The sequence below is a fragment of the Notechis scutatus genome, chromosome Z, assembly GCF_049901735.1.
Source record: "Notechis scutatus isolate UNSWTSFEM ecotype Mainland chromosome Z, rNotScu1.2, whole genome shotgun sequence".
Lineage (NCBI taxonomy): Eukaryota > Metazoa > Chordata > Lepidosauria > Squamata > Elapidae > Notechis > Notechis scutatus.
This window is the reverse complement of record NC_142025.1, coordinates 74,581,130-74,601,613: the sequence shown is the minus strand read 5'-3', so window position 1 is coordinate 74,601,613 and position 20,484 is coordinate 74,581,130. Positions and strand designations below refer to the sequence as shown.

At 34.5% G+C, this 20,484-nt stretch overlaps 1 protein-coding gene across 2 annotated transcripts in view; it reads right to left on the bottom strand.

Moving 5' to 3' along the window:
• The window catches only part of CNTNAP2 (contactin associated protein 2), a 1,285,310-nt gene that overhangs the window by 374,064 nt on the left and 890,762 nt on the right, over positions 1-20,484 (bottom strand). For both annotated transcript variants that reach the window (XM_087946425.1, XM_087946426.1), the window contains one exon: positions 4,624-4,730. In XM_087946425.1, coding sequence (XP_087802551.1) covers positions 4,624-4,730 — 107 coding nt within the window. The remainder of the gene's footprint in view (positions 1-4,623; positions 4,731-20,484) is intronic.

Below are 20,484 nucleotides of genomic sequence, written 5' to 3'. Positions count from 1 at the left end.
ACAAATCTGGTCACGTTGCCAATTTCAAAAACCGATACAAAAATTTATGCCACCAGATAAAGACCGAATGCACCAATTATCACATTAAACAAGAGGAAAACCTTCTAAGCACCAATTCCACCCGTGTTTTTTACAATTTTGTAAACAACAAACTAAAAGACTCAAGGTCCATCCCTCCCTTGATAGGACCTGATGGTAAAGACTGCAACGATGACACCATTAAAGCCAACATCTTTAACACATTCTTCGGCTCAGTATTTGTAAACAGCAATGGATCATGCCCAGTATTTCCTAGCCGTACCACAGATAACAACAATGATCTAATACATATCGATTTTACAGAAGACAATGTTGAAAAATCACTACGCAATCTAAAACCATCTCTATCTATTGGACCGGATGGAATATGTGCCTACTTCTTAAGAAAGCTATCCACTGCCATAGCCAAACCTCTAAGCATAATCTTTGAAAAATCTTTCAGGACCAGCTCCTTGCCTAACCTATGGTCACAAGCCACAGTCATCCCCATCTTCAAAAAGGGAGACCCAAGCCTAGTTGAAAATTACAGGCCAATCTCCTTATGCTGCGTCACCTGTAAAGTCATGGAATCAATTATTAACCAATCCATCATCCTCCACTTAGAGACAAACAACCTTCTCTCCAATAAACAATTTGGTTTCAGAAAAAAACTATCCTGTAATCTGCAACTCTTACACTGCAAAAACATATGGACGACACAACTCGACCAGGGCAAAGCAATAGACGCAATCTACATAGACTTCTGTAAAGCCTTTGATTCAGTGGTACACGACAAACTACTCCTTTAAAATAAAATCCTATGGTATCTCTGGACAACTGAATAACTGGATAGAAGCATTCCTGTCAAACAGACAACAAATGGTCAAAATCGGGAGCGTCCTATCAAATCCAGTACCTGTCAATAGTGGTGTCCCCCAGGGCAGTGTTCTAGGACCAACTCTCTTCATACTCTACATAAACGACCTCTGTGATCATATTAAGAGCAATTGCGTTCTCTTCGCTGATGATGTAAAGCTGTTCAATACCACAGACAATACTGCTACCCTACAAAAGATCTTGACTATGTATCTGAATGGTCAAACAAATGGCAACTTCAAATCTCAACAAATAAATGCTCTGTCTTACATATTGGCAAAAAAAATCAGAAAATAAAATACAAGCTGAATAGTCAAGATCTTGTTGATGACCCAAGCTCTGTAAAGGACCTTGGAATACTCACCTCTAATGATCTAAGTGCTAGAGCCCACTGCAACTACATAGCCAAAAAGGCATTAAGAGTTGTTAACCTAATCCTACGTAGCTTTTTCTCTGGTAATATCACACTACTAACCAGAGCATACAAAACATTTGCTAGACCAATAGTCGAATACAGTTCATCAGTCTGGAACCCTCATTACGTATCTGATATTAGCACAATTGAGAAAGTCCAGAAATATTTCACAAGAAGAGTTCTCCACTCTTCTACTCGTTGTAGAATACCTTATGCCACCAGACTTGAAATTCTAGAACTAGAAAATCTTGAATTACGCCGTCTTCGGTCTGACTTAAGCATGGTATATAAAATCATACATTGCAATGTCCTACCTGTCAATGAATACTTCAGCTTCAACCATAACAACACAAAGAGCACACAATAGATACAAACTCAAAGTAAACCGCACCAAACTTGATTGCAGGAAATACGACTTCAGCAATAGAGTGGTCAATGTCTGGAATACTCTACCCGACTCTGTAGTTTCTTCCCCAAACCCCAAAAACTTTAACCTTAGACTGTCTACTATTGACCTCACCCCTTTCCTAAGAGGTCTGTAGGGGGCGTGCATAAGCGCACCAACGTGCCTACCGTCCCTGTCCTATTGTTTCTCTTATTGTTTTATTTTTCTTATATGTACCCATTTCATGTATTCACAACTATGTATACACTTATACTTATTATCTTGTAAACAATTGGCAAATCAAATAAATAAAATAAAAATAAATAAACAATCTGAGGAAAAAGCAGTCATACACATAGATGTAACATAAGTACTCAAAAAATCATAGATCCTGTGGTCACTGCTGCTAAAGAATAGATTTCTAGAGGTTATGCTCTGAAGGCTTTCCTTATCTTATTTGAGGTACCATAGCATTAGAATTAAAATGTAGCTATATTGAATTGAAATATGAAATGCTGACTTTTTTTTCCCCTGGGAGATTTCATAATCCGTTTTTGGGGGGAAATCTGGATTTTACACTTATAACATGGCCTGATAGGTTTCATCAGGCTTAAAGGCTCAGAAGGAGGAGGGTAGAGTAACATTCTGTTTATCCAAGTGCTGCTATTTAATTGTCATGGTGGAAGGACTTGTGATGTTCTAATGAGATTGAGAGCTACACTGGCAGTGGTGTATTCTACCAAAAGGATAACCCATGCCACACAGGGTTCTATGTGTACCCATTTTCTATAGTAGAGCACAGAAAAAGAATTGTAATTCTGTTTTCATCATTACATTCTGTATTCATAATTGTAATTCTGTATTCAACAAGGACCATGTCAGGTCCTTGGACATCTGTCACAAGTGGGCAATGAGACTCAGGAATGATGGCTTGCATAAAAGCATGAATTGGCTAATTATTTACAAGACAGCCAAGAACAAGTATTGATAAAACTTAAAAATGAGAACTATATAAGACACAAAACATGAATGTTGAAATAATGTTATAATTTTGAACAGAATGCTGACAAGTAAAAGCATTACAAGATGAATATTTATAAAATATCAAGAAGGAAGTGGATTTAACCTGGCAATGACTTACAACTGGAATGTTATAAACAGAAACTGTAGGCTTGAGTTAGGCTAGTTATCAAATAGCTATTCAAACCAATGCAGTCAAGGTCAGAATTGAGAAAAAATCATTGACCGATTAAATGTGCACATGGTGCAAAGAAGCAGAAGAAAAAATAAGCCTAATTCATAGAAATAATGCATTAATCATAATAAAATGTTCCAATGCTATTTTAAAAATATGCATGGTTCATTTCTGAATCATGATTCAGCTTTGGGAAATAGAAAAAAAGTTTCCAGTTCTGCAGATGTTTATCCAATTCAAAATTTTTTCCAGAAAACATTTTTGTTCAAATTACAAAATTGTTTTTTTTTCATGCCAGTGATAACAGCTGTATTCCAAGAAAACATTAGAAAAAATACCCAGATCCCATAAAAGAGGTGGTGGAGTTGCATTGTATGTAAAGGACCACTTTATATTGCTACAGAAATGCATGAAACCAAAGATGAAAACCTTGTAAAATCCATATAGGTCAATATAAAAGAAAAAAAGAATGACATAGATGTATATTATAGGCCACCCAACCAAGCAGAAAAAATAGATTACCTTTTTGCCAACCAACCAACAAACATATGCAGGAAACACACTACAGTAGTAATGGGGGACTTCAATTATCTTGATATCAATTGGAAAACTAATTCTGCACCAAGTGAGAAATCAAATAGGTTCCTAACCAACCTAGCTGACAACTTTGTTGTCCAAAAGGTAGAGGATGGAACTAGAGGGACAGCCATACTGGACTTAATTCTTACAAAGAAGAAGTGATAAGAGGGAATTGAAACTGAAGGAACCTTGGGTGCGAGCAACCATGTAATACTAGAATTCAACTTAACACAAACACAAACAATAGAACATAATGACACCAGAGTCTTAGATTTTAAAACAGCTGATTTTAATAAACTCAGAGACAACTTGGGAAAGATTCCATGGATGAAAATCCTAAAGGGAAAAACAACTCAAGAATCTTGGGAAACTCTGAAAAGTACGATCATAGAAGACCAGACCAGCAGTGTGCAAAAGCAGTAGCCAAAAAGCTAATGCAATCCTAAATTGCATTAAAAAGGGATTCAATCAAGATCAAGTGAGGTACTAATACCACTCTATAAAGCCTTAGTAAGACCACACCTAGAGTACTGCATCCAGGTTTGGTCACCACACTATAAAAAGATGTTGAGACTCTAGAAAAAGTACAGAGAACAGCAACCAAGGTGATTAGGGGACTGGAGGTAAAACATACGATGAATGGTTGCAGGAACTGGGTATGGCCAGTCTAGTGAAGAGAAGCACCAGGGAAGATATGATAGCAGTGTTCCAATATTGGAGGGACTACCACAGAGAGGAAGGGTCAAGCTATTTTGTAAAGCACCTGTAGGCCAGACAAGGAATAATGGATGGAAACTGAACAAGGAGAGATTTAACCTGGAAATAAGGAGAAACTTTCTGACAGTGAGAACAATCAACCAATGGAATAGCTTGCCCATGGAAGTTGTGGGAGCGCCATCACTTGAAACCTCCAAGAAGAGATTGGATTTCCATCTGTCAGAAATGGTGTAGGGTCTTATGCTTGGACAGGGGGTTCGACTAGATGGCCTACAAGGTCCCTTCCAACTCTGATTATCTGTTATCTGTTATCGATATTATTATTATTTGTAAAAAAATATTTTTGACAACAAACATAAATAAACTCTTATCTGTTATCAATATCATTAATTCATTTAACAAAGATAATTATGGATAGCAGCATGAAGGCCCACTTACAGTTATGGCATGTGGCTCCACTGTATCCAGTGCCATCACAGGTGCAACTGAAGCTATCCCATGTTTGGGTACACTTTCCACCATGCTCACAATGATTGGGCACACACCTGTTGAAATATGAAACAGAGACAAATAAGCAAGGTTGAATGAATCCCTGCATTCTGAGATTGCCAAGCAGCAAAACCTCCTGTGCCAATCTGCTGTACTACTGCAATTAATCTTTGTTAGCTTTACGTGAATTAATATAATTCATGATAGAACATGGCAGGTGCATAAGAAGTTGATGTATTGTGCCATGAATGCCCCACTCACAGCTAACAATGGGTCAATGACAGAGAAAGAGACTGAAGAGATAATGATGGATTATGGATTGTTTGACACCATTACATTTTTAAAGGTCACAAACACACCTATTTTTTTAAAAGAGGCAATTAGATGTAGTATGCAGGTAATGTTAACTTTCAATAGAAAGTGTACTGCAGTATGCATTTAAATATTTTTTAAAAATGTTTTTTTAAGAAAGCTCATTTTACCTTTGCCTGAGAATCTAAAAGAAAGCAACAATTGATGCCATTAAAAGCAGTGGAAATGATGCTAGATTGCCCTAACTTAGATCATTGAACGGCTTGTTTTGAAGAACCATGAACAACTTAGCCTCCTTTAATTGCCTCTCAATAATTCTTAATATCATAAACTCTTTTTTTCTTAGCAGTTGAAAGGCAAACTGTTTGTCTGCCATATTGATAAAGCCAAATTGATCTTCAGGTTTTGTGGTGCTTCTCATTACATATTTGTTGGTGGCCTACTACCATAAAACTGCATGCATTCATGAATTAAGATATAAAGCATGCAGAAGAGTTAACAGTATAACACAACAATAGAATTGGAAGAGAACTTGGAGGTCATCTAATTCTAGTCCAATTCCCACTCAAGCAGGACATGTTATATCATTCAAGACAAGTGGCTATTAAGTCTCTTAAAAGTTCTGCTATAATTTCTAGTATTTTACTTGAGTATTTTTTATCTCATGATTTTTATTGTTTTATCAATGTATAAAATACAATGAAAAATAAAAATAGGAAATTAAGGGAAGGAAAGAGAAAATATGAGGTACAAGGAAAGAAAGAAAAAAGTGTTGACTTCTGACTCTTTTTAGCTCAGTACAAGATAACAATATTACAGCTCAATTTTTTTACTTTTACACATTAGCATATAACTAGCCATTTCTATAACACAAATCTATCTAATTGGCAATAATAAAAATTTTTTTTATCACAAGCCCAAAACCAGAAGTGATATCCAAATAAAAAACATAATTAAATATATTATCCTCTTTGAATAAAACAATCTAATCATTTCTGCTTTATCTTTCCTGCTATGGGAATAGTATGTATTTCTATTTGCACTCACTAATCTTTATAAACTATCACCATTTATATTAACAAAATTCACCCTATTCTTAAATGGAAAAATATTTTTCATCTATTTTAAAACACTAAACTTTTCTTCAAAAACATTTTTAAAATCAAAACATTCTAATGCATCTTTTTAAAAACTTCCTCTAACATACATACTTTACAGTTTTCTTTCAGACCAATAAAATTCCAAATAACTCCAACTAACTCATTAAACTCCCTCCAAATTAGCCTCCTAGAATAATGTTTTCTTCTTGTATATATCCTTTTTAAAAATCTAAACTTTAAAAAAACTAATACATCTTTTATTTTAACAAAGATACTTTCGAATATGGAAAAGTAGCAGGTTTGAAAATAAATAAAGATAAAACAAAGATATTAACAAAGAATATGTTAGCAAGATGAAAGAAAGAGTTGGAAGAAGTTTTAGAAATACAAATAAGGTTAAGTATTTAGGGATATACATTACACCAAGATGTAGCACACTGAAGGAGGATAACTATCTTAAACTCAAACAACAGATTGTGACAGATTTGACAAAATGGGAAAACTTACAACTATCATTGATTGGGAGAATATCTACAATTAAGATGAATGTATTGCCTAGAATTTTATATCTATTCCAGACAATTCCAATTTGACGAGGGAAAGAGTTTTTTGAAGACCTAAATGGAATTGTGCTGAAATATATTTGGCAGGGTAAGAAAGTGAGAATAAAACTTAAACTGTTACAAGATGTGAGAACAAGAGGAGGGTTTGCCTTGCCCATCTGGGAGTTACATTACCAGGCGACAAACCTGATATGGGTAAAGGAATGAATAATATTAAGGAACAGTAGACTATTCAATTTAGAAGGGCATGACTTGCTGCTGGGATGGCATGCTTTCCTCTGGTATAAGGGAACTAAAACACAGGGGTATTTTAGAAGACATTACATTAGAGAGGCACTGTTTTTGAACTGGGAGAAATAAAAAAGCAATATTATTTAAAAATTCCATTATGGTTATCTACTATTGAAACTTTTTCTTATTCAATAATATATAAAAAGGAACAAACAGTTAGATATGGTGAGATATTGAATGAAAAGGGTGAACTTAAATCTATGCAAGCGTTGGAAGAAAAAGGTATAAAAATGAATTGGTTTTCATATTTGCAAGTACAATCTAGATTTGATAAAGATTTTAAAACAGAAGGTATTTATGATAAGTTGATTGATTTAGATAAAATTCTGATAGGTACTGATGAAAAGGTAATTAAAAAGCTCTATGGAATTTAAGTTGGAGGAAGAACAAGTTAAAGAAACAATGATTGCTTGTGGGAAAATTTTTGGATATGGGATTGATTTAGAGAAATGGTAAAAACTGTGGTCTCAAAATTATAAAATCACAATGTCAACAGCATATAAATAAAATTTGTATAAGATGTTTCACAGGTGGCATCTACCCCCAACGAGAATCACAAGAATGTTTAAGAATAAATTGGATAAATGTTGGAAATGTCATCAGATACCCAGTTCATACTACCATATGTGGTGGACTTGCTCAGATGCAAAAAGATATTGGACTAAAATCCACACATGGTTGGAAAAAATGATAAAACAACATATAGACTTTAAACCAAAGATCTTTTTATTGGGAATTATACCGGAAATATACAACAAAGAGTTGAAATATTTGATTGTAAATGTCTTAACAGCGGCTAGAATTGTATTTGCTAAGAATTGGAAAAATGAAAAAAATACCTATGCAGGAGGAAGTTATTAAGAAAATTATGGACTGTGCTGAAATGAGTAAATTGACATTTGAAATTAGAGAGCAAGAAGATGAACAATTTTATATGATATGGGATTTGTTTTATCAATGGTTGGACAAAAAGACATGGTAATGTAATAGATTAGATAATTTTGTAATATAAATTCAATAGATTGATATAAAATATAATATAGACATATATAACCATTGGATGAAAGTACAGTATAAATTTCAAAATAAAATTTGGAATAGCTTGTATAAAATGATGGAATAAATAGTTTAGTCATGGATGATTAATAACTGATAAATATATAAGCATATGTTAATTTGACAATGGGAAAATTTATGTAAACTGTGAATAATGACTACAAAAGGATAGCACAAAAGATTGTAGGGGGTGTATGTATATAATTGAAAGATGGTTTTATGTTTTTATGTCTTGTTTGTATGTTTGTTGTAAAAAATAAAAACTTTATATAAAAAAAATGGTGTCCTCCTACATATCCTCCTTTTTGATATTTGAAGACTAATCTGTAAATCTCCGTATTTGATCGATGCCGAGCTGATCTGTTGTGTATGATGTGACGTATTTGTATTTGACATGAAGATTCGTCAAGGCTCGGTACAGTACGGTGAGACGCGATTATGAGATGCATGTGCTCCACACAGGAGAATTGTTTTGAGAGAGTGTGCCATGCACAAGAGTGCGCCGTGCGCAAGAGTGCACTGCGCACAAGAGTGCACCGCGCACAAGTGGCTTTGTTTTTTTTCTTCAATTTATTTGTGTCCTTCTCATTGTAAAAAAGTTGGTCACCTTTGTATTGTAGAATCTTGTGGGATAATTCTAGGACTTTCCTTAACCCAGAAGAGTCATATAAATTAAAGAAATGCCAGTTCCTTCTGTGGGTAGGTTGAAAAAGCTAGTCAAGGGAAACACCCTTCAGAGATCATTCTTATTGGTTGGCTTGGCCATTTTTTCACTGGAAGTCTGTAGTTTATGTGAATATTGATGAGTTTGAAATTTGGAGAAGACTCCTGAAACTTCTATGGACAACGAAGAAAGTAGACCAATAGATTATTGAGCAAATCAATCCCAGGTTCCCAAGGCTTAAATGGTCATGCTCAAATTAGCCTATTTTAGACACATTATGCAAAGACTCAAGTCTTGCTGGATAAGATAAGATAATATCTTGAAGTATGTTTATTCTATCTTCCCAATGTCACAAGTGCCACTTGCTTAACTTTGGACATCAGCATGTGAGCTGTAATAATCTTTTTACAAGGTTAAAATTAAGCAGGTATGGATTTACTAGTATGCTTATTTCTGTTTACAGTCATTTCTCTTTTGAGGAAATTTTATTTATTGGAGTAGTTGTTTTATCAAATTAATAGTATACCACAGAAGGTGATATGAGTATGAAGATCATGAAGATAAAGAAGTGTCTTTTTTGTCCTGGCACCTGCATTTGGAATGAAATCCCCAACAGCCATCCAGATGCTCAGGAAATTATTAAAGACCTGGATTTTCTCTTAGGTTTGTAGTAGGGTGGAAGTTGAGCTGCAGCTGGGTCAGAGTTGGGTGGGAGTTGGTTATATGTTGGAGACATGCAAACCTAATTCTTTATTGCCACCTGGTACTTAATAGATTGAACGCTTGACCTGCAATTCCAAGGGAGAAAGAGAAGGGAAAAGGGAAGGGGAAGGAAAGAAACTTTAGTTAACAGCATTGTGGAGAAAAATAATAACACAGTGCATGGCATAACCAGACTATTGTACATGCCACTTAAAGGAAAGATGCAATGAGGCTGGAATTTTGCATAGAATTCTATACATGAAAGCTTTGGGAGGGCAGTATAACTTAGAAGTATAGTAAGAATAGCAAGATTAAAGTAGTGTGAATGCTGATGCAGTATCTGAGGAGAATATGGCAAATTATCTGTGAGGATTTCTTACATTCCTACAAATGTTTTAAACATGGATCTCTTCATTTTGTAAGAGTTTCAGATCTAGATTATGGCTAGAAGTATGTTTAAAATGCTTACTAAGTGAAGGGAAGGTCTGCATCCAGCCATTCTTTTTTCATTTCCACCTTGAGCACAGTGCAAAAATAGTAATATATGGCTTAAGGATGAAACTTGGAGATCTACATTTGGCTCTTGGACCATGTGATGTTTCTGAGTCCTATTTTATTTGTTTATTATAGAATGTGAGGTATTTATATAGCTGTCCTATCTATTATATACTATAGTTCAAAGAAATTCCTTGTATTTTTTTTAACCAAAGTATAAAGGAACTAACTGAATGTCTATTGGAAATAAATGTTCTTACTGAAGTATTGCTCTCTAACACAAATGCTGCATGGAAGACTGAAGTTATTTTATGAGTATCTCAGCAAAGATGTCAATGAAAACAGCTTGTTTATTGAGAAGTAAATTGATCATACACAAATATTGATCTCTAAATAACTATTGCTTGGAAGACTTGTTTTATGGCTATTTCTGTAAAAATGACAATGAAAGACATTTGCTAATTTATTTCTTTTATAAGCAAAAAGAATATTTTTATTACATTTATGCTTTCCACAATTTAAGCAACATAGTATAACTGAGAAATGTGTTACTAAAAATTGAAAGACACATAAAATATCCATAGAACTATATATCTATAAACAAAAATTAATTTTGTCAGTTACTGAATGTATATGATATAATATAAGAATAAAACATTAATTTATTTTACTATAGTATAGTATATTATTCCACATCATATCACATCATACCACACCATACCACACCCACCCATACCACACCACACCATACTATAGTTTGGTCTAGTTGATTAAGGTACCAGGCTAGAAACCAGGAGATTCTAGTCCCATTTTAGGCATGAAAACCAGTTGGGTAACCTTGGCCAGTCATATCTTCTCAGTGAAACTCATCTCACAGGGTTGTTGTTGTGTGGAAAATAGGATGAGGGAGACAGATATGTTAATCACTTTAAATTAAAATAACAAAGGCGGGATATAAACAAATAAATAAACAAATTAAAAATTTTAAAATACATATTAAGATGGGAGAAACTACAGCTATCATTACTGGTGAGAATAAATGTGTCTGTTAGAAAGTAAAAAATTAGGTTATTCCTTATTAGGAAAGTGACATGAAAATTCTAAAAAAAAATAACTGACTAGTTATTTACATATAAAATGACTTTACACCCCTTGCAAACAGCTGGCCATACTGAATATGGTTTGCCATATGTACTACATAAAACTTTTGAACTTTGAATAATGGCACCTGGAGTCGGAGGCATCTGAATAAATTAAGGAAAAAAAATTCTAACTGAATTGAGCAGTTGGCTGCATTCTGAGCCCAACTGCCTCTCTCAGGGAATTATTTTTCTCAAATTTTCTTTTTGTTTTAATTTTTTTCTCTCTGCAGTCATTTGTTTGATCCAACCACATTTTCAAATTTGATCTTTTTTCCCCTGGTTTCTTTCATCACACAGATTTGGTTATTATTAAGTTCTGAGGTTGGAAGAATGGAGGCAAAGCAAAGATGTTTGCTAACGTTTATTAGTGCTAACAGCTCAGCTACCAGTGACACCTCGGCCAACAAGCAATAGCTGACTTTGTCTGACACTGCTCCTTTTATAGTCAGCTGTCAGATGGGGCAGCCAATCAGAATGAATGTCTCTTTCCACTAAAACAGTGGACCTGAGTGAAAACTTAATACATAACAATTGTATTCTGTTTGCTTTCTAATAGTTATCCTTCTAAGTCTATTGTGTAATGCCTTTCCAATATTCCATTAGGTTGGAAACAATGTATTTGAGTGTGTGTGGCATAAACATAAACTTAAAAAGAGGAGATAATTTGGAAGAAAAATGGAATATCTGCTGCAGCCAATGTAGATTTTGCAGATATTCATCTTTGTTTTTAGTGATGGCATGTTGGGGCAAACATCTAACTCCTCCAGAAAAATGCAATTCTGTACGCCCTTCCTGTAGTAATTAAAAGAAGTGTGTGGGAGGAGAAGGAGATCTTTATTTATGCTATGAGTTGCTTGCATATATTGCCATGGCTTCCATTTGTGCATTTCAAAGAAAGTCTAGGATGATAATGATATTTCTTAAGGAACTTTTGATAAATCAGGCTGAGGCTTCAAACTAGGGATGGGATTCAAATTTCTTAACAACCGGTTCTGTGGACATGGCCTTATTTGTGGGTGTGGCTTGGTGGGGGCATGGCTTGGTGGGCATGTGGCTGGGGGGGCATGGCTTGCATATAAATATTGTAAATATTTATGTAAATATTGAATTTTTTTTATAAAAAAGAGCAACCTTTACCCAAATTCAGGCAAAGCAGGCAGGCAGATCGAGTTGCTCCCAGAAACACAGAGTCACTTAGAGATCTACCATTCTGCAATCTGCTACCTGAGTCTGTCTCATAAAATTTGCTAGCAAGCAAACTCACAAAATTAACTCACAACACACCATTATGTAAATATTGGATTTTTTATAAAAAAGAGCAACCTTTACCCAAATTCAGGCAAAGCGGGCAGGCAGATTGAGTTGTTCCCAGAATCACAGATTCACTTAGAGATCTACCATTCTGCAATTTGCTACCTGAGTCTGCACTGAAAAATAGAAGCTTCAGTCCTAAGGAAGGTTCAGCTCTGCTTTTAGATTAGCTAGAAAGCAAGAAATCCAACGATTTCCTGCTTTCTAGCTAATCTAAATCTCCTGCACAGCTGATAGTAGGAACAGCTGATGATTGGAAAATAAAAGGGAAAATAGCAACTTATCAAAAATTAGGCTAACGCAGGCAAGTTGGATGGTAAGGAGTGAGTGGGCCAGGTGGGGAGGGGAGGGGCCAGCCAGTGGTGCGATTTGCCAGTTCTCTGACATGGGCAGAATCATAACAACCAGTTCTATAGAACCAGATCAACCAGGTAGAATCCCACCCCTGATTATACTGGGTTTTGTGTCATAGGGTGACCCTGAAGTGAAGCAAGGTTTCTGATGAGGTCCTTCCTCCAGGAAGCATCTAAACAATGTTCCTGAGTCCAAATCCTGGAGCATAAATACTTTACAGAACCTCTCCTGTAACACAGATCAGAGATACATAACTGGAAACTCTAGAGAGATTTCAAAGGTTAATAGCTTTAATAGAAAGCTTGGTGAGAAAACATGGATCCAATTTACACACCTTGAATTATACTAAAAGATGGGCAAAGGAAAGTTAGTAAGGAGAGGCAATTTGGTGTAGAGGTTAAGGCTAGAAACCAGAAAAACATGCCTTCTGATCCTATTTAGGAAGTTAAATGATCTTGGGCTAGTCACTTTCTCCCAGCTCCGAGAAGAAGGCAATAACAATCCATTCTGGAAAAGAAAGTTGACAAGAAAACTGCTGACACTTGTCCAGGCAGTTACAGAAACAAACATGATTGAATGTACGAAAAAAGAAAGGTAAATATTTCTTGGCAGTAACATCATGAGATAAAATGGATAAGAATTTCTACTTATTTAGGTTTTTTGTAGTTTTATAGTTATGATTTTTAAAGTTTTCAAAAAGATAGACAAATTTTTCAGGCAAAACACACATTTTTAAATACCAATAAGTCCAACTTTTTCTTATGTTTGTCAAAAATTGACTTTTGGGGGATGAATCCCTTATGCAATGATATGTGATACATACGTTTTATGTAGCTGTTTACCTGTAAGAGTTTAATGACAACAACCAAAAAGGGGAAAAAATAATCCACAGAGAATTGGGGGGGCGGGGGTGGGGTGGGGGTAAAAACAGCCATTTAAAATAACCTGACAGTATTTTTCCTGCCCAATTTGGACAATTGAGGGGAAACTGCTGAAGATCCCCTCCTATTGGAAAGAGTGACAGGAAAATAGTTGACAGCAAACATTCTCACCTTTGGAATACCTTGCTCACTGACCTGTTTCAGAAGACCTTTCAAAGTCATAATGTGGTCATCAGCACCAGAATAGTTAGCTATGCTGTTTATTATTTTTATTATTATGGTTGGTTATAGAGTCAGCCAGATATTTAGACTGGATTTGACATTTTAATCCACCCATTGAATCCTTCCCAAGGACCTAGAATAGGCAAATGGCAGATATTGTCTATACTATTAAAATAATAATAATAATAATAATAATAATAATAATAATAATAATAATAATAATAATAATAATAATAATAATAATAATTATTATTATTATTGTTGTTGTTGTTATTGTTGTGGTTGTTATTGTTGTTGCTGCTGCTGCTGCTGTTGTTGTTGTTATACCATTAATAGTAGAAACTTGCCACCAAGGCTTATTTTTCTAAATTGCCTGGTGTACTCCTGAGACTGAGGTGGTGACTAAATCTCATAAATCAAACAATAAAAAAAATCCAAACTATGTTTTTGTAGAAAAATAAATATTTTTATAATCTTCAAATAATATGGTGCACGTAGGAGAGATAGCCAGAGCAAAGACTCAAACAGGGAATTAGTCTGAATTTCCTAGGTGGATACAAGAGGGCAAAGTCTGACCCCCCCCAGAATGCCATTGAACCTTAATTTTACCCAGGTGCAAATTATCAGTCTGAGAAGATTCTTGTGCATAAACTTTAGCAATAAAATAGCTAATGAAGTGTGTGTCTGATTGTTTGCACCTGACACTGCCTTCAGACGATATATATTCATCCACAAAACAATACAGTTGATGAATTTGATTCATTGACTGGTTTCACATTTCAGCCATATGCTTTAAAAGTCTACAATACAAGAAAAATGTATGCATAAGGCAGGTGTACATCTGCAATAAAAAAATTAAAGTATTTTTTTGTAAAAAGTGTATTAAGCTTTCAATAAATTCCTGAAGAGAAATAATAATATAATCTTTCAGGAAATGAAAGTCAGATATTTCTGTTAATTCTTGATGTGTTTCTTGAAGAGCAACTTAAATTGTATATATTTGGAGCTTAAAATGAACTGTTCTACATAGATTTCTCTATACAGTGTTCCAAATTTATTGCAAGCACAGAGACTTGAAAAGGAAAATATATTAAGGAGACTTTCACAGGAAGATGTTAAGCAAGAGACATTTTAAGACATGCAAAAAGAAACATTTAAAAGTTTCCTTTCTGATTGTTATGTCTTTGTTTTTGCAGGGATCAATGGGAAATTATATTTTAAAGTCTATTTTATTTATTTATTCTTCTTAGAGTAGAAAAGCTTAAGGAAAATGTTAGATCTCTTCTTGCAAATAAATGTTAATAATAAACAGCATAAAGTATAACTTTAAATCATGAAGAAACTTTTTGGAATGCAAGAGGTGCACAACAAATGGGAGGGCAACTTTTCCAAAGTTTTTCATTTGATTTTGCATTCTATTCCATATAAAGTATGAAGAAAAATGCTCTATACTTCTCTTCCTTGGGTGTCGCACATCATGAGTAGCCCTGGCCATATTTTTTTGATCTTGCAAACTGTTTAAAAAAACAATTAAAAGAAAGTAAATTATGCATCAGTAGCTGGGTAAAAACATTTAATTTCCCAGATATGAAAAATAAACACACTCTCCAAATCTTTAGACTTCAAAAGCCTTTTGTTTGTACTAGTTCACTTTTATTCTTTTCCAAGTAATTGTGCTTAAAATGTTATCTTAAAAATATCCAGCATAGTCCTAGCCATGAATCATGGCATGTACAGGATTCCCTCACCACTATAGATGACTCTTGAATCTTGATGCTTAATTTTTAGTCCTTTTTAAATGTTTTTCTAAGTTATGTTTTAAGCACTTTGCCTAATATTCAGGGACCTTATCATTTTCATGGCTTTATTTGTTTTAAAATGTTAAATCTAATGTACCAAATGTATCCTTTTAAATTTAAAATATGTTTCCCTGTATTGTGTAGATATTTCCTGAGAACTATGACATTGAAGAAACATTTTTAGTGACAGCATCTGACAGCATCTATTTCTGATTCAGTTTTCAGGAATGCATTTTGGAACTGTTTGTCAGCTTTTGTAAAGACACTGTGCAATCTTATCAGCTTGCTTTATCCGTCCTTTCATTCTCTCTTTCCAACTGTATGCAACTGCATTATTCTGCAGAGAGTTTGTAGAAAATGAAATATTTAACTCTATGTCTGTTGTAGAGATGTTTTCTCACCCCCTCAGTATCCAGTGACAGCAGTGGATGTAAGCTTTAGTTCTAGTGTGATGTCAGCTTTAATCTAGCTTGCTTATATTTTCTTAGTTCACTAAAATGCCAACAATTGATTAATTTGATGCCATTATACCAGCTAATCTTCCCAAAATCATTACATCAATACATTATACTTACTTTTAGGTTTAACACCAAGCCAATTCCATCTACAGTATACTGACTTTTTTATTTGATTGCTCTTTAGTTTCTCTGCCTCTTCTTCTCTTTCATGTGCCCAGGCCAATTTGGTGGTGGTCCATGTATATTAAATTTGTTCATCCACAACATAATTGCTTATTTATTAGATTTCACTAGTTTGGCTAAGATATCACCAAATAACTGCAAAAAGTATGTTAATCCTCTCCCCATATATAGTTTCTTTTTTTCCACTGCTATGAAAGAATTAACGGCCTCAATCTCTTATACAGATAAACTATTTCTGTGTACTGATTATCCACACATTTATAGCAATCCTTTAGTATCTTTTAGTAAAATCATTAGTTTCCATGGATTAATGGCAAGAAAGATTTACCTTTATCTGCATATTACATTAAAATGTTCAAAATTGGAAGTGAACTCACTGGAAAATTTTGACAATTACTAGTTTTATTTCTTTTTCTCAAAAATATTGGGACAAGAATGTATCTTGTGTAAGCATCATATCAATGCATTCTGGGATTCTAGAAAGGGGAAAAATGTGTTCAGAACACAACAGTTAAGCACTAATAAGTCACCACTTATTTTTATTTATTTATTTATTTGATTTGTCAATCACTTACAAGATAATAGGCATAAGTATAAACATAGTTATGAATATATGAAATGGATACATATGAGAAAAATAAAAAGAAACAATAGGACAGGGATGGTAGGCATGTTGGTGCGTTTATGTACACCCCCTACAGACCTCTTAGGAAAGGGGTGAGGTCAACAGTAGACTGTCTAAGGTTAAAGTTTTTGGGGCTTGGGGAAGAAACCACAGAGTCAGGTAGAGTATTCCAGACATTGACCAGTCTGTTGCTGAAGTCGTATTTCCTGTAATCAAGTTTGGTGCAGTTAACCATGAGTTTGTATCTATTGTGTGCTCTTTTATTATGGTTGAAGCTGAAGTATTCATTGACAGGTAGGACATTGCAATGTATGATTTTATATACTATACTTAGATCTGACCGAAGGCAGCGTAGTTCTAGGCTGTCTAGGTCTATAATTTCAAGTCTGGTGGCATAAGGTATTCTGCAATGAGTAGAGGAGTGGAGAACTCTTCTTGTGAAATATTTCTGGACTTTCTCAACTTTGTTAATATCAGATACGTAATGTGGGTTCCAGACTGATGAGCTGTATTGAAGTATTGGTCTAGCAAATGTTTTGTATGCTCTAATTAGTAGTGTGATATTACCAGAGAAAAAGCTACGTAGGATTAGGTTAACAACTCTTAATGTCTTTTTGGCTATGTAGTTACACTGGGCTCTAGCACTTAGATCTTAAGTAGGAGCCAGCAGAGTGCTGCAGCTGCTAACCCCCACCCCCCCCAAAAACCCCTAATGATGGCTGCATTAGCAGAGAGAGAGCATCCAGCGTCATGAGAAGTGATAGTATTGTTTTATATTGCACATTAGGAATACTGTGTCCAACATTGGTTCTGGTTGCTATGATACAAAAAAGGGATGACATGATAGCTGTTTCCTGGTTCTTAAAGAGCAGTCACAGGGAGGAGGACTTTAGACTTATTCTCCAAAGCACCTGAGGGAAGGACAAAAAGCTGGATAGAAGCTTGTTCAAAATGACATGCAACCTGGAAGTAAAGAAAAATGTCCTGTCACTAAGAACAATTAATGAAAGTTTTCCTTCTGTGTGCTCTATTGATGGAGGTTTTTTTAAAAAAGATTGGGCAGCCATTTGTTCAGAATGGTATAAAGTTGCCTGCCAATGGCGATGGTTGGACTAAATGACCTCCAAGGTCCCATCCAGTCCTTTGATTTTATATTGTTTAAGCTGCTTTGATTAAAGCATTTTTCAGATCATGTTAACTCCAAACTAGTAAAGTGAGAATATTTTGAATGCTGACATATTAAAACAAATTAGAATAGAGTAAAGATGAGAAATGGAAAGATAGTCCATCAAGGAGAGCTTGATGGAACTATATACATTTAACTTTGAAAAAACCAAATATGAAAGAAACTATTACTATTACTATGACATTTCTTCAGATACTTGAAATAAATTTGGGGTCACCTTCTGTCATCCCAAAATGCAGGGTACAGACTAACATTTTTAGTTAATAGAGACTATTATATTAAACATTTCTTAATGTCTAATCAAGAAAAGTCTGATAGTGAAATCATTATTCAGCGAGTGGACTTATATTCATTGGAAATAGTGACAAAAAGGATCTTTCATTATAGGAATTTGGTTTCCTTTATGGAACAGTATTTGGATTTCAAGGCTGATTGAATTGCAACAGGATCAACCCTGGTTTTTTTTTGCAAATTGTGAAGCTTATGGACAATCTGGGAAGCAATCCTATTCTACCCCCCCCCCCCCCCATATATATGCTTTGGGACCAAAATCAATCCTTTCTCTCCTAACCCCAGAGCTTCAGTTTTCTGCTCTGATTTTTGTTATTATGTTTTATACCACATCCTCACTGCAGTTGCTTCAGGCATAGTTAGAGCTAAAGGAGGAATTGTTGGTTGCCTAAGATGATGACCTTTATGATTTCATATCAGTCATTATACATTTTATATACAAAGTGGTATTAGTAGCATTACAGCTTCATATCAGACAAGTGTATATAATGTGTACTGAAAAACTTATTTCTTTCTCTTTCTGTATAACAGTACTGAATACATCATAGTCATTCTGCAATCTATGATAGCTAGGGAGCATTTACTATGGAGCTCCTTTAGTAGGAATTTTGTTTTCCAATCTTTTGCTTTTTACTTAAGGGTGCTCTGAAAGGTCCATCATGATCCCAATATATTCTCTGGCAATGCAGACCACCAGACATGAAAAATGGCTTTGTCCAGCTTTTATTGGTTTACTTCAGCAAAAGGGTCTCAGCAGCTAAAGGATCCAAGACCTCAAATAATGCACAAGCACACATTTTAAACAGTTATGATTAAGGAAGATAACACCCTAACAATCACACATTGGTTCCTTAGCACATATTTCTTTTGACTGAATTCTTCTACTTTACACTTGCATGTTTCATATGTTGCACGTTTATGTTCATAAGCTTTCTTATCAAAAGAGGTGTGACATTTACTATTATAATAAGCTAGAAGTTACCAAAGTTTATATATCTATGTATGCATCCCTCTAGCATGTCTTTCTGACTTGTAACTTTCTTGTTGCTAGGCAGTAGTGTCCCACCATATGTTACATTCACCACAACTGCAACTTTCTGTGTCAGCAATTCCTTTAACAAACTTTTGCATTTCCAGTCTGAGTCCTTCACAATCTTTTGGTGTTGGGATGAAATTGACTAACGCAGAACCTGTGAGAAGGCCTTAAAATTGTTCTTTGTTCCTTTCACACATTCATGCAGATATTATTTCATCTTAAGATTTGACAATGGTAAAACAAGAGAAACTTTAGCATCATAGACTGCACAGAAGTTTAACTTTGCCCTTAGTCAACAAGTTGAGGAAATCACCTTGTTATATTATAAGCACTGGATTCAGAAATCTATGAAATTCAGAGGTCAAAACACATCCCAAAATGTGATCTCCCCATCCATCCAAAATGCAGATCAGGCTGATTCACTTCAGAATCTAACAAATTCCTCATTCATTTCTAGTAATCTTTTCAAAGTATCTGTCATGAGATTTGCGAAGATTTCACATCCTACACATGACAACTTCAGGAATGGTGTAACATCCAGGAATTATTGTTCAGTCTTTTAAAGCTAACAAATAAGTATAACAAAATGCATTTAAGTGACATCTCCTGTGATGTAAGAATATGACAGGATTGGTAAATTCTTTTGCAAAGTGTGTCTCTATAATTTCACTTCATAGAAAGCATATTGTCTATGATTGTTGGTCTCTCTTGACATTCTAAAGAACATAACATGATAATGGACTGACATCTGCCTATTTCACATTCGCTAGAAAATAAAGAGCAGATTTAACACCTTCATGGTTATAGATCAATTTTAAAAGAAAAAATACATCTTTAAAAGATTTCAGTGCAGAATAGTCATAAATTGAGTCATAATCAGCAGGCATGGAACAACTTTTTAAAAGGTTATCTAGCTCCTATGTCCAAATGATTGACAACAATGAAAATGTCTTATTGGTGATATTTTGGGGCCTTTTTTGAAACATATTTGCCAGACTTTTTGTGTGACATTTAACAAATATGGGAAAAAGAAATATTAATAGAAAAGAAGGCAGCTCAAGCACAAGGCTTTGATTTGTTTTTGTTTTTGTTTAAATAATCAGGTCCCAGTGTCAACTTTTAAAGATAAAGTTCTTACT